At 38.8% G+C, this 13,117-nt stretch overlaps 1 protein-coding gene across 9 annotated transcripts in view; it reads left to right on the forward strand.

Annotated features, from left to right (window-relative positions):
* The window catches only part of dscama (Down syndrome cell adhesion molecule a), a 703,869-nt gene that overhangs the window by 201,192 nt on the left and 489,560 nt on the right, over window positions 1–13,117 (forward strand). For 2 of the 9 annotated variants that reach the window (XM_077504137.1, XM_077504135.1), the window contains exon 2: window positions 7,386–7,427. The exons of 6 other annotated variants lie outside the window; for them this stretch is intronic. In XM_077504137.1, the coding sequence (XP_077360263.1) occupies window position 7,427 (1 nt within the window). In that variant the 5' untranslated portion in view covers window positions 7,386–7,426. Of the gene's footprint in view, window positions 1–7,385; window positions 7,428–10,485; window positions 10,583–13,117 lie in introns of those variants that run through there. One more of the 9 variants, XM_077504138.1, reaches the window with a different exon arrangement.

Raw genomic sequence — 13,117 nt, forward strand, 5'->3', positions numbered from 1 at the left:
CTTAGCATCATGTTTAGCAGCAGTAATGAAGAGCAAGCAGGCTGCCGAAAGAGGAAATGTATGCGCGCCGTATGGGAAGCTAAATTGGAGCAATTATAAGAAGAGAAAAAAAACTACTCTCCTGACAGTTAGTAAAAGTGGAAATGTTGCTGAGGGATTTAAAAAGGAATACATTATAAATAAATAAATAAATACAAAAATATTGTGCTTTGTTTTTATTTGTAAGTAAATACAGTAAATGGCATGCTATTCCAGTATTTTTCACCATGCATCAACAAAGGAGTTTTAAACTAGTTGTGGCTGTTTTGAGCAGCCCAGATTTGACAGTGCTTATTTTTGTGATATGCATTAGTGTTGATTTCCGTCCTATGCCTGTCTGCCTGGATCATTTGGAGGGATCAGAGACAGTCTTAGGCTTTGCATCGTCTACTCAATTAGTAACACCTTAGTAACAGTGCCAATAAATTGGTTGAAGGAACATATTTATCCGTTTGCACCTAGCATGAGCTGAATGATCTATTTACACGTCGGAGCAGCAAATAACTACAAATTATGATACCTCAACAAACAGCCACGTGTGAGATGTCGGAGGGCCGCGGTTAGGGGGGAAATAAAAAAGAGCGGAGCCTGACTCTGTCTCCGTAGCAACCTTGATTGATATTCATCAGGTGGTGCATCTGTCAAGCGGCTTGACCACTGCAAGCTCTGCAGTCAGAGATGGGGGATGGGGGAGAAAGGGAGGAAGAGATGGAAAGCAAAGTAGCAACATATATATGACAGAGAGGGAATTGGAATAAAACCAAGTATGAGAAGATTTTGATTCATCGATTGGTAAGGATGGCGGCAGCAGATGTGGCAATTTGATCATATGGTTGTCGCGAGTCATCAAACAAACAATAATAAAAAATAAATAAATGGGTGTGTCTCTTGATTTTCTGGAGATGTAAAGGAGGTAAATGGTGTGTGAAATTTGGCTATTAAACACTTCTATTCGTCAGCTTACATGTCTCATTAGGAATATAGTATTCTGTACTTGACGTTTGCTTTAATTAGATTTAATTTGTGATTATGTGCAGACACTGTCACCCTGAAGCCCTTTGTACAAATTTAATGAAGTGTAACCCACCCATCCTATGTTTCACATTGCCACTTTCTATAAAAATCAATGATCGTATGGCTGAAATACTCAGTTGCGTTAATAATATTAAAGTCTTGTGCATTTGGTTTAATTGTTTTGTCATAACGTTAAAGTTATATCAAAGACAAACAGAACTATTGAGACTTTTTAAAATATCAGAGATAGAAAATGGTCACCGGTGCATCCCTTGCATGCATTATAAATCTAGATCTCTAGGTTCTGTCTTGTTTTTACCAAAATTAAGTAACACTTTAAATGTTTAACAATACAATTTACAATTATTTCAATGAATTGTCTTCATTTCATGATACTCGAGCATGCTGCCCTAGTTCAATTTGGATGGAAAAAACAGCACACATTTCTTCCAAAGATAATGTTTTTTTTTCCCCAAAAAATATATATATTTTTTAAAAATCCGTAGATTCAATACATGCTTTACATTGGACAGCAGCAATGTAATGTAACGTAGTGTAGCATAGTATCGCATTGTATAACATAACATAGCGTAATTGTTACGTTTAACGTGTATCTAAGTCAGGGGTGTCAAACTCATGTTAGTTCAGGGAGGAAATATATTATCAAGTGGGCCGCATCGGTAAAATAACAGGATATAACTTAAAAACAATTGCTGTCATTTATACGCAGATTTGTGGACCAGCCCTAAATTACGGAGCTCAACTATAATCATATTGTTCCGAAAAATAACATGAATGCAAATAGAACACGGCAACACTTCGCTGGTATACTTTCCAGATGTGTTAAATCGACCTGTTTTGCATACATATTGTTCCCAGAATGCACTGCGTGGTGCAGTTAACTCATTTGCTCCCAATTACGTGTAAATACGTTTTTTCTAATGTTTTAAGTGTCCCAAAGACGTATTTATACGTTTTTTTATGCTAGAGCATACAGAAGGCTTTGATGCAGCCTCTCAACTGCAAAGAACGGTTGCAGAAATGGTAGTTATTACACAAACGGCCAGCAGGTGGCAGCAAAGGAGATCAACCAGGGCCATGTAGAAAAAAAAGCTCAATTACTTACAATTTTAAATAGATTTTTGAAAACTGATTAAACTTAGCTCTCTTCTAATGCTAATTGCTGCAAAACGGAAACAGATAGAATCATACTTTTTTTCCTGATGAAAGAAGAGACTTTAATCTTTCTTTTGATAGGTTCCATGCTTTTATAACAATAGAACACAATATTCTGTGGGCCTTGCAAAATCAGTCAAAATCCAGTAAAAAAGCCGAGAGCGAACGGGATTGCTTCTGTGAAAATGTCTGGGAGTGAATGAGTTAATGATGTCATAAGGACGTTAATTCTTGTCATATCTATTTGTTACCAGTAATTTAATTTGTGTCGTATTTAACACGCTTATGTCGGTGTATGATTACAAAAAAAAAATTAAATAAACAAACCGTAGTTTAGGTTGTGTGTAAAATAATGACATCCAGGACGACGATTCCCCGTACAAGTTGCATTGCTCATCTGAGGACTGCTCGTGAAATTACAAATTTATATGTTTTGATTGTGGCCGGCTGATTAAATAGTCCGACATTGCAATTTTTATTTTTTTTTATACTTTACAAAATCATCTCACGGGCCGGTTTAAACCCATTTGCGGGCCGAATGCCGAATGCCGGTGTATGTTTGACACCCCTGATTTAAGTTATTATATATTTGCTAAAATGCTTTACACTCATATGAACTTTAAGTGAACTACTTTTTTTTTTTTTGGAACTGTACAAGACAGTGTGGCTGTGTTTAAAATGAGTCACACCATCTGGGGCAAAAGCGGAAACGAGAACTTTCATTGCTAATGTATAATCACACGCTTACTTGCAACACATTTACATCCAAGCAGACAGATATGTTCTTTTAAGATAATGCAGCGTTGCACTATTGTGCTTTCCCCACCCCTTAGCAGTGCAACGCTATTTTTTGTAACCGGATAGACAGCAAACAGTCTAAAAAGAGAAGACTTAAGAGAATTGCCAGAGCATCTTTGACAGCTTGTACCTGGCAACGCTGCTCTCCTCGCTGCTAGTAAAAACAAATAAGTCTTGTCTTCTCATCCTTGTGTTGTCATTCTTATTAGAGATAGACCGATAATCGGTCGGGCCGATAATCGGGGCCGATATTTGACATATTGGTACATATCGGTATCGGTCTGTTTTATTAATCTGACGGCCGATATGAGCGATCCATTTAAAACTCCGTCTTTTCGCTTCGAATGCAGCCCAGAGCGTCTCTGTCTGTTATGGAGTCCAACTCCAGCAATGTAACGCCCATAGCAGCATTTGATTGGTTAGCCGTGCAAGAGCCAGAACCAATCAGTAGTGTATGCCTGTATCACAGTAGCCGGTCACACACGCACCCACGGACACAACGCGACAGACACATGCTTCGAAGGTAAGTTAAAAGAGAAGAGACTCCGCCGATCGTTTCACCATGATAAGCTAAACACATTGAATTATGTTGTGTATTAAATGCACTATATGAATGGAGCTGCATTGCCTTGCATTGAATCCCCGCTAGCTAACAGTGGTGTGTTCAGCTTAGCATGTAGGCTAACACCCAGTAGCTAATTCGCTACTTGAACTACTCGGGGAGGGAATCACACACATTTTCACTTAATTAAGTAAATAATGTTTGTTAGAAAGGTTCCAAATATTAACAGTTGTCATTATTATATTGTCTAGTTCCATGTTAAGAGTAGAGTAATGTCATTATATTTACCTCTCGTGACGCACACATTGCATTCTGGGTCACGTCCACTACTTGTTGCATAGCGGTTATTATGCAGTGAGATGCCACAGTGACACTAAATAGCGTTTAGTTACTTTATATTGTGTTTATTTGTCGCACTGGTTTGCCATTGTGTGCCTTAAGCTTCGACGTCGATTTGATTGACAGCTCGTTGTGCACCTCGTTAAAGTCCCGCTCCGTACCTAATTAAGTGTCTCAAACACCGTTTAACTACACGAACGTGTTCTCTTCCGTATGTTTGGCATTAGTAGAGAAGTGCACTAAAGTATAGTGTGCTTATTTGCTCGTTTTGTCTCTCTTTTCACGTCATGTCTGCTGTCATTTGGGACATTATGCTCTCAATGGATGCCACTAATATGTAACATCTACGGCCGTAGTCGGCTGCAATTAATGTTCAGTGATGTAATTCCGTTACGTGCATCATACTTTGAATAATGAGCTCATGTTTGGTGTGTTGTATAACTTTCTCGTGTGTTAGTAACTATTCATGTGGACAGCTAAGACAGTGCTTGTTAATGTGAATTAGCAATGTTGCAGCCCAGTTATTATTTAGACAAGTACATCTGTGCCATTAAGTGATACAGTACAGTACACTAGTGAGAGAATAGTGTGCCCATATACACACACGTGTCTATAAGTGTAAAACACATTAAACAGCAGAAACTGGCAGCGGTCCACCGCAACAATGTCTGTTTAACCAAGTTATTCTTACTATTATTATAGCCAAGTTATTTTACTCTACCTTTTTCTGCGTTGATTGGGGCATCCTAAGTGGCAGTAAACTACATGATGAAGTGTCTTTTGACAGTTCTCTTGTAGAGAGGAGTAGCATGATATTGCTGTTCTCGATTTAAGATCCTCAGCTTATCAAAACTGTCGATATGGTAACAATAACAATAATCATAATAAGGTCTACAAGAACTGTATGGTGTTCAGGGATGAATAGTTTTTCTCATGGATTTTTTTTTTTTTTTGCTGTAGTAATAAGTAATGCCACAGCTGATGCACATTTTGAATGACAGGGTTCCTCCTATTACTTCAAAATATAAAAATATAACATTTATAGAATAAAACTACAAGTATCCCAAATGCTATAAAAGGTAATGTCACATTGGCCCCCACATTTAACTCCCCCCGTCACCAACGTCTTATTGCAGATAGAAGGATGTAAAATGAAAAGTGTAGTGTGAGAATCCATTGTAAAGAACGGTTAGGGTTTGCATTATTCCAAAATTTGGTGCCAACATTTTAACTTTTACTGCAAATGAATATCGGCTTCAAATATCGGTTATCTGCCTCCTTGACTACCGATAATCGGAATCGGTATCGGCCCTGAAAAAAGCATATCGGTCTATCTCTAATTCTTATATGTTTTGGTGTGTAAACCTAACAGTAATGTAATGTCACCACAGTTTGTGAGCTTCTGACTTTCACACTTCTTGTCCAATACTTCGGTCCAGATCAAAGTATTGCCCATAAAACAGCACAAGTCCTTATTTTTTCCATCTCAAACAGTGATCCTATGAAAATGCTTTCATCTGTATTTACGGACTATAATAGAATTGGCTCTTTCCTACATTTGTACATTAAACATTCTCTATAATTGTAATAAAAAATAAATAATAATAATAGTAATAATAATAACAATAATGTCTAATACATTGAGGTGCTGAGAAAATTTATACATATATTTTTGAATATCAAATAATTTCCTGGAGAGGCAAATAAGATTAAGATGTTAAGATTAAAAGTTAATGAAATGTTTTATTTTGTCGTACGCCTTTGCTGTCGCAATTCACTGTTTGCAAAGAAAAATGCTTCTTTTTTTTTTGCAAAGAAAAATGCTTTCTTGAGAGTCTAAACATGGGCGAAAACTCACAAAACTGCACACACATCAGACCTGTCACGAACATGAATATTTTAGAGATTTGTTGTGCAATTTGCAATAAATGGCTCAATAGCGCCCTCTAGACATTTTTATGAAGCATTTCCGATTATATGATACAGCTAGATGTGTGAATATTGGGAGGCATACCTATCAGCCTAATACCTACAAAAAGTATTCTATAGCCATGTGCCAAACAGAAAGTCCACCATTTTGATTTTATTTTGTTAATTCTTTTGGCCTTTCCATGAAACTTTGCACACACAAAGCATGGCAAAAGCATTTTCAAATTAGACTGTTTCCTATGAAACATGCCAGTACCCCGACATGCAAATACCCCAACGTGGCACGGGTTGCGAGGGCCCTTTATAGCTGCTCGCAGCTCTAGTTGTTCTATTGTTTTTCGTTCAAATTATTATTATTATTATTATTATTATCCGTAAACAAGGCCTGAAGGTATCGCAATGACAACATTCAGTTAGAAAAACAGCGCCACCTTCAGGCATAAAAATAAAAATAAAAAATAAAAATACCACACATACGGTATTTTGTACAAAATGTGTAAATTCATTGTAAGTGTGATAACTAAGTCATTTATGAATATTCTTTTACTTTCCACCACTCAAAATGTTCACTGGCATCAGACCTATCCAAACATATGTACTTTTTATTTTGTTTTATTTATTTTTTATAGCTGCGATTGGCTGGCAACCAGTCCAGGGTGTCCCTCGCCTACTGCCCAGAGCTTGTAAGGAATAAGCGGTCAAGAAAATGGATGGATGGATGGATGGATATTTTTGATAGCCTCTATGGACAATAAAAGCAACATTGTGCAATGAGTACGAGCGATGATGTGTATATATACTTTTACAAAAAATACCAGGGCAAATAATCAGGGCAACTCATTGCCTAAAAATAAAAAAGGACGCTGATTTTTGCAGATCTTAACAATCACCAAAACCCATTGAGCTTTACACACTCATCACACCTGGCAAAAAAAATCCACATGTAAAGGTTTTTCAAAGAAATTCATTTTCAAAGAAATTCTGCTTCCAATGTGCAAGTACCCCAACGTGCAAGTACCCCAAAGTAACCTGGACTGCGAGGGCCCTTTATAGCTGCTCGTAGCTCTAGTTTTATTTTATTATTTTTTTCTCTGCTTTTGCCTGACTCCCTCTCTGTCATCCTCCTCAGTGTGGCTCCTGAATATTTAATAAACCTGAATTACTGAGGCCCTCAACTATAATGATGGGAAAATCAGACAATTAAAGCGGAAGGGCTCCAGCTTTGTCTCACCTCCCAGAGGATCCAGAGATTATTTAAATTGCCACACTGTTTGATTATCTAATCCAATTCTTGGCCCCTCTGCTTTCACCACAGAGCAGCACTGACTGCTCCACTTGCCACTGCAAATTACCATGAAACACAAATGAGCACTGTATCTGTGTTTGCTTTCCATAATCAGGAATTAGGATGCCGGGGTTTGAAGCAAAAGTCACTTTTACAGTCAAGTTATTGCAGCATGATTTTTAAGGGATGTGCACCGTTCAATATTGCTGTAAGACAAGCATTTTTTTTCTTTTTTTTTTACAGATTCTAAATTGACGCCATCCCACCCGTGAACTTAATGAGAAAGTAAGAATTTAAGCAGTATACAAAGAGGACCTGATGTTTTTCTTCAGACCACAAACAGTACTGCACACCATTATGATGACAACTATTAATCAAACAATCAATTCAAAACAATATTTTTCTTACATTTATGCAGTCTCCAGAAAAACTGTTTTTGCTCGTTGCTTGGCAACATGCAGTATTGAGTGTAGGGAAAAAAAACAGTTTGAGGTTTACTGGTCAAATTGCAAATGGTTAGAAATACTGTAGTAATGTCATCTAAAATGTAATTTGGACTTAATATCGAAAGTAGGACTGGAGAAAGATGACACAAACCGTCGAACAAAATGAAGAAGAGGACACAAAAATCCAGGCCCTAGCGGATGAAGGCGATATCTTTTCATCTCCACAAAGGGCCACAGATGAAATGTATATACTGTAGTTTTTTTTTAATTTTTTATTTATTTATTTATTTATTTTTAAATATGCCTGGGTGGACGTCAAAATCAGTTGTGTGAGGAAAGTTTACAGTGGTAGCTTGCATAACTTGTGTTTTGAACTGTTGCTTGGTCGATTGTTTTGCTTTTTGTTGGAAAAAAAAAGTGGTTGTGGGGGAGCAATTTGGACTACTGGGGGTAGTACTGCATGCAGGAAAATTAATGTTGGTCACTGATTGCTGATTTGTTATTTTTTTAATCCACAATGGGGCGGCATCGGACGGCATGGGACGATTACCGGTTTGACAGTTTACCATGGTTTTAAAAAGTCAAGTTTTAAATAACCTCTGATACTTGGATTGGCTATCGCTTTGAGTTCTTTTTCTCTTTTTTTTTTTTTTGAGGGGATGTCTAAGCAGGGCACAATATGATTGGCTGTTTGCAAAGTTGAGCAAACCAGCACCTCTTTGAAGTTAATTACCTCAAATTAACTATTTTCTGTCTCTTCAGCGAGCAGAGACCACAGTTGTGTGTGGAGGAAGAAGGAAGCAAGACCAAAGAGACCCTGCAAACACTGATGCATTTGTATTTATTTATTTACGTATTTATTTATTTAATTTGATCAAGATGGCAGACAGTGCACCAGTGTGTTCGGCGACTTTCCTCTTGTTTCGACTTTATTTCTTGTTAACAGTGCTGATGTATCTTATTTTAGTCATCTATGCAGATTTAAAGGAATATGTAGGTTTTTGTGGAACTACATTTGTCAATTGAGAATTATTTTATGTTAGCCACATTGTAGTAAATATCTAAACGTAATCTTCCTAAATCTGGCTGGCCTTGGAGGCATTCTGTGAATAAAAAAATTACAAAGCGCACTGACCCAATGGCTCAGGAAAAATGATTTGCACTGACCCACTAGCTTAGAAAAAAAATGATTTAACAAGTTCTAACCACGGGTAGCCTGTCGAAGGTTGCGAATCGGACCAACGAATTAGCGCAATGGGGAAAGAGTTAGTGTGCCTCCCAAAAATGTCTTGTCCGCAAGATTTACGACCGGACTGCTACACATGAGCTCGCCAAAACATGTGGTTCAAATAGAGGGCAACTCTAAAAGTAGGTGAAAGGGTACGGCCTAAATTTGCGTGGAGTAACAGTGCCACCAATGGTCACTAAATAGTACTGCACCAAGTTAAACTCCTATCTTGTAGTGCACTCTAGTGGCCAAAGAAATTCATATGAATAATTAGGCCAATATGTAGGAGTGGGCATATTTTGGAGTGGCCAATAACGTTAGTTACCTTAAGATTTTACACCCTAAGAAAAGGTTTGGGCGTGGATCTAGTAAGGTTATAAAAATCAGTGCACCTCTTTGTTCTATGGACTTCTTCTCCCTTCTGGCCAGAATATATGTCTTCTTTGTATGTCTCTGTCAAATAAATCATTGTGCTTACAGTTCGAATCCCGGCCCGGACCCTGTTAGTTTTCTTCTAAATTCTGAGTTGTTAAACTTCTTCTTTAAACCTAATACAAGCGGAGACTCTCCTAAAGAGGGCGCTGGAACAAGCTTCGTCCCCTGCTCTTTCACAAACGCATGGATGTACTCCGCTGTGGCGTTCCGTGGACCCTGTCAACTCCTGGCTTCTACCGATCATCGGCTCACCTGGGAAGCTTTGGTTGTGTTGCCCTCTATGTTTTGGACGTGGCGCCGACCTTTCCCGAGACCGCCGGACGGAAGAGCCATTCATCCCTGCCAGGATGGGGGAGTTACCCTCTCCTTCATTGTGTATCTAAATGATGCTAACAAGAGGGGAATTAACTCCTGCCTAAACACCTTGTAGAATTCCGAGTGGAAACCAATACTACCTGAAACTTTAGAATTTTTTGTTGTGTTAATTGCATTCTCCAGCTCCTACTTCATAATAACTGATTTCAACAATTCATTCTGTTGTACCCCTATCGATGGCAAGTCAAGATCATTTAAAAAAAAATTAATATTCTCTTCTCTTGCCGAATCTGGTTGTATATATATAATGTCTTATAATACAGTCAAATCTCTGTTTTCGAACGCTTCAGTTCTCGACCAAATCGGTTTTCGACCAGAAAATTTGAGAATTTTATGTTTCAGAACTCGTCCCAAATATCGGCTCTCGACCAAAGTGAAAAAAGCCGAGCGTACCTGAACGCGACTTACTCGGAAGAAAAAAACGATTGTAGAAAAGGCTGTCTATTTCTTAAGTCTGATATGTTCAACTTTGTTAACTGCGTAACTGAGACGAATCCTAATTTGTCCAGTGGTGTGTGTCAATGACTGGTGGGTCCTGTTGTCTTTATTTCTTGTCTGTAACTTTCTTGCCAGAATCAGCCATAGCTTGTTACTTCTAAAATGTTTGTTATGAATGTTTGGGCGGTGTTTTCTCAACCGCACGTTACCACATAGCACTCGTAAGTTGATGTTGCGCTGCTAAGCCCGAAACCGGAAGTGTCACTATTTAGTTTCACAATAAGGGCGCGTACCAGAAATTATGTTCTAAATGTCGCTAGCTTAACTGCGCTAATTTAATTTGCTTTGTTTATTAATGTGAGTGCCTTAACTTACGTTTATACATTTACTTATTGGCCTATTTTCTGTCTTTCTTTAGGAAACCACACACTCTCACTCACACACACACCCCTAGACACAAACAACTTAAACCAAAAGCTGCAAACAATGAACATATGTATGAAGATTGAAGAAATACTGTAAGTGCATTTTGTTTGTTTGTTTTTTTTCATCATTTTAGATAGGATATCTTCTATTAACTCTTTACAATCCGCGGACGAGAAAGTTCGTCACGTGACACCCAGAAGTCGGCACCCGCAGACGAGAAAGTTCGTCAACTATGTTTTTTTTAATGAATGGGTGGATGAGACTCTTGGGCAATTTCCCTCTGAGTATTCAGCCCGTGAAGCACTGTAGTGACGAACTGTGCCCTCTTGATGGTCTCTTTACACGAGAAGGATGTGATTTCCTAGTAAAGGCGGAGTGTTGCGGAGTGGTGGGGGCCGGTGGCTCGGGGAGAAAAGACGAGTGCTAACGGCGGCTAACCGGAGGCCGCTAAAAGCAAAAGCTCACGCTTTTGAGCAGAGCATTTGTCACGATCGGTCAAGAGATGACGAATAGAAAGATCAAGGAGCCGGATTCTGCATAAGAGTGTGTGAAAAGCGACAAAAACGTCACGGGCGCCCACTTCATAAGCCACCGCCTCCGGCGTTCTCTGAGACACGGAGTGAAAATTTGCATCGTCGTATCTCTGACCAGTCCACGTCATCTGACGAGGAATCCGTGACGAATTTGGCGAACTCGAGCCGCCTTCGCCAGTTGAACAGATCAATTCAAGTGTGGCAAAGGTAGCAGCAGCAGTGATTTATCCCCGAAAGCTCCTGGAAGCCCCGGAGGTAAGCTAACGTTTAGCATTCTGTAAATAGAGTGATCACAATTGTACTAGTTCAGTATATTGAATGTGACAGGGATGAAATGACTTGGATGGATGAGCATATTCACAGACATGCTTCTGTATACTGTATGTGCAATGTCTGTAACCTCGTACTAACGCATGTTACACAACATTCGATTACAGTTGGGGCAGCGTACACAAATGGCCCCTTCGCAGTCACACGCAGTGCGACCGAGAGGTAAAAAAAAAATAAAATCACAATACCTTACAACAATAATAAAAATTACATCTTGATTACAGTATTTTTCTGTAATTTACAGAAGCAGCTACAACACTGGCAGAGGCACAAGCGTGTGAACATCTTGCAGTGTCCCCCTGAACGCAGAAGAAAGCTTCACACGCGATCACACAAAAGACACTATTCGGTTTCAAAACAAAACCCATGCACCCATTCATGCATGCATATTTTGTAAATGACCCCAAATTTATAAATAGTTTATCAAATGTGAAAATGTTGCTGTTATTTCCCTGTATAGTACGTAAATAGCGCATACGCACGAGCACACACGTACACGCACGAGCACGCACACGCACGCCCACACACATGCACAAACATTCCTGTAAATGATCAACATTTTGTAAATAGTTTGTGAAATGTGAAAGTATTGCTGTTTACACACGCTATCAGATATGTAAATAAATCCTTATTTTGCTATCAAAAACACATTTTCATATTTTTTCCCATGTTTTATGGAAGGCAAGGACTGTTGAGATATTTGAGATGTCGTCACTAAACCCAAAAAGTATTACTGTAAAAGTCACTGTTTTGCAGAAAATGCATCATTTCACAAAAAGCTTAATTTCTCCTGATTTTGCCCGAGATTCTTGAATCATGTCAAATCAAGCCATTTTCAAATGATGATTACTAAAGAACAGAATAAGGTTTGACACAGGAATTGGAATTACATCCTGGGCTATCGCGAGAGAGGGCTATCGCGAGATGCTGTGACTATCGCGAGACCGGTAGCGAGACTGGGAAAATCTAACATGGTGGCGCCCTGCTGCTAAAATAGAATTAGCTTTATATTTCTAATTAAACCCGAATTTAATGACTAGATAAATTCGATTTTTTTTCTTTTCTAAGAAAGATCGGAAATATTATCCAGTGTGGATGACCTCGAACGCTTTATTGACGATTATTTTTATAGCTGCGCGATGGATGATCTGGTGGCTAGTCCTGATAATCCTTCGAAAAAAAGGAAAAATGACTCGTCAACAGATACGGATGATTTAGTAACCGCTGACGTATCGGTGAGTATGCTGGATTCCATAAATAAAAAACTTGACGTCCTCTGTCTTATCCGCGAGGACGTCAAAGAATTAAAGGCAAGTTTGGAATTCGTTAGCCAACAGGTAAGCGATCTCCAAGGAGATAATTCCGAACTACGCTCCTCTCTCGTGGCTGTCACAGCCGAGTTGGAGACGATTAAAAAGGAGAATAAAATGCTAAAGGAAACGGTCTTAGATGTTCAATCCCGTAGTATGCGGGAAAATCTAATATTTTCAGGTATATCCGAAAATACCCCAGATAATCCAGAGAGCGAGATAAAAAAACTCATGACATTATCGCTAAAGATCCCTCAGGAGACGGTAAATAATATCTCTTTTCACAGTGTACACCGGCTCGGAGCTCGTAAGGGCAATAAGCCCCGTCCTATTATTGCTAAGTTCGAACATTTTAAACATAAAGAATTGGTAAAAAGTAAAGGACGGGAGCTCAAAGGGACATCTTTCGGGATGAATGATCAATTCTCAAGAGAGATAAACGAGCGGCGAAAAG

Source organism: Festucalex cinctus, chromosome 18, assembly GCF_051991245.1.
Source record: "Festucalex cinctus isolate MCC-2025b chromosome 18, RoL_Fcin_1.0, whole genome shotgun sequence".
Lineage (NCBI taxonomy): Eukaryota > Metazoa > Chordata > Actinopteri > Syngnathiformes > Syngnathidae > Festucalex > Festucalex cinctus.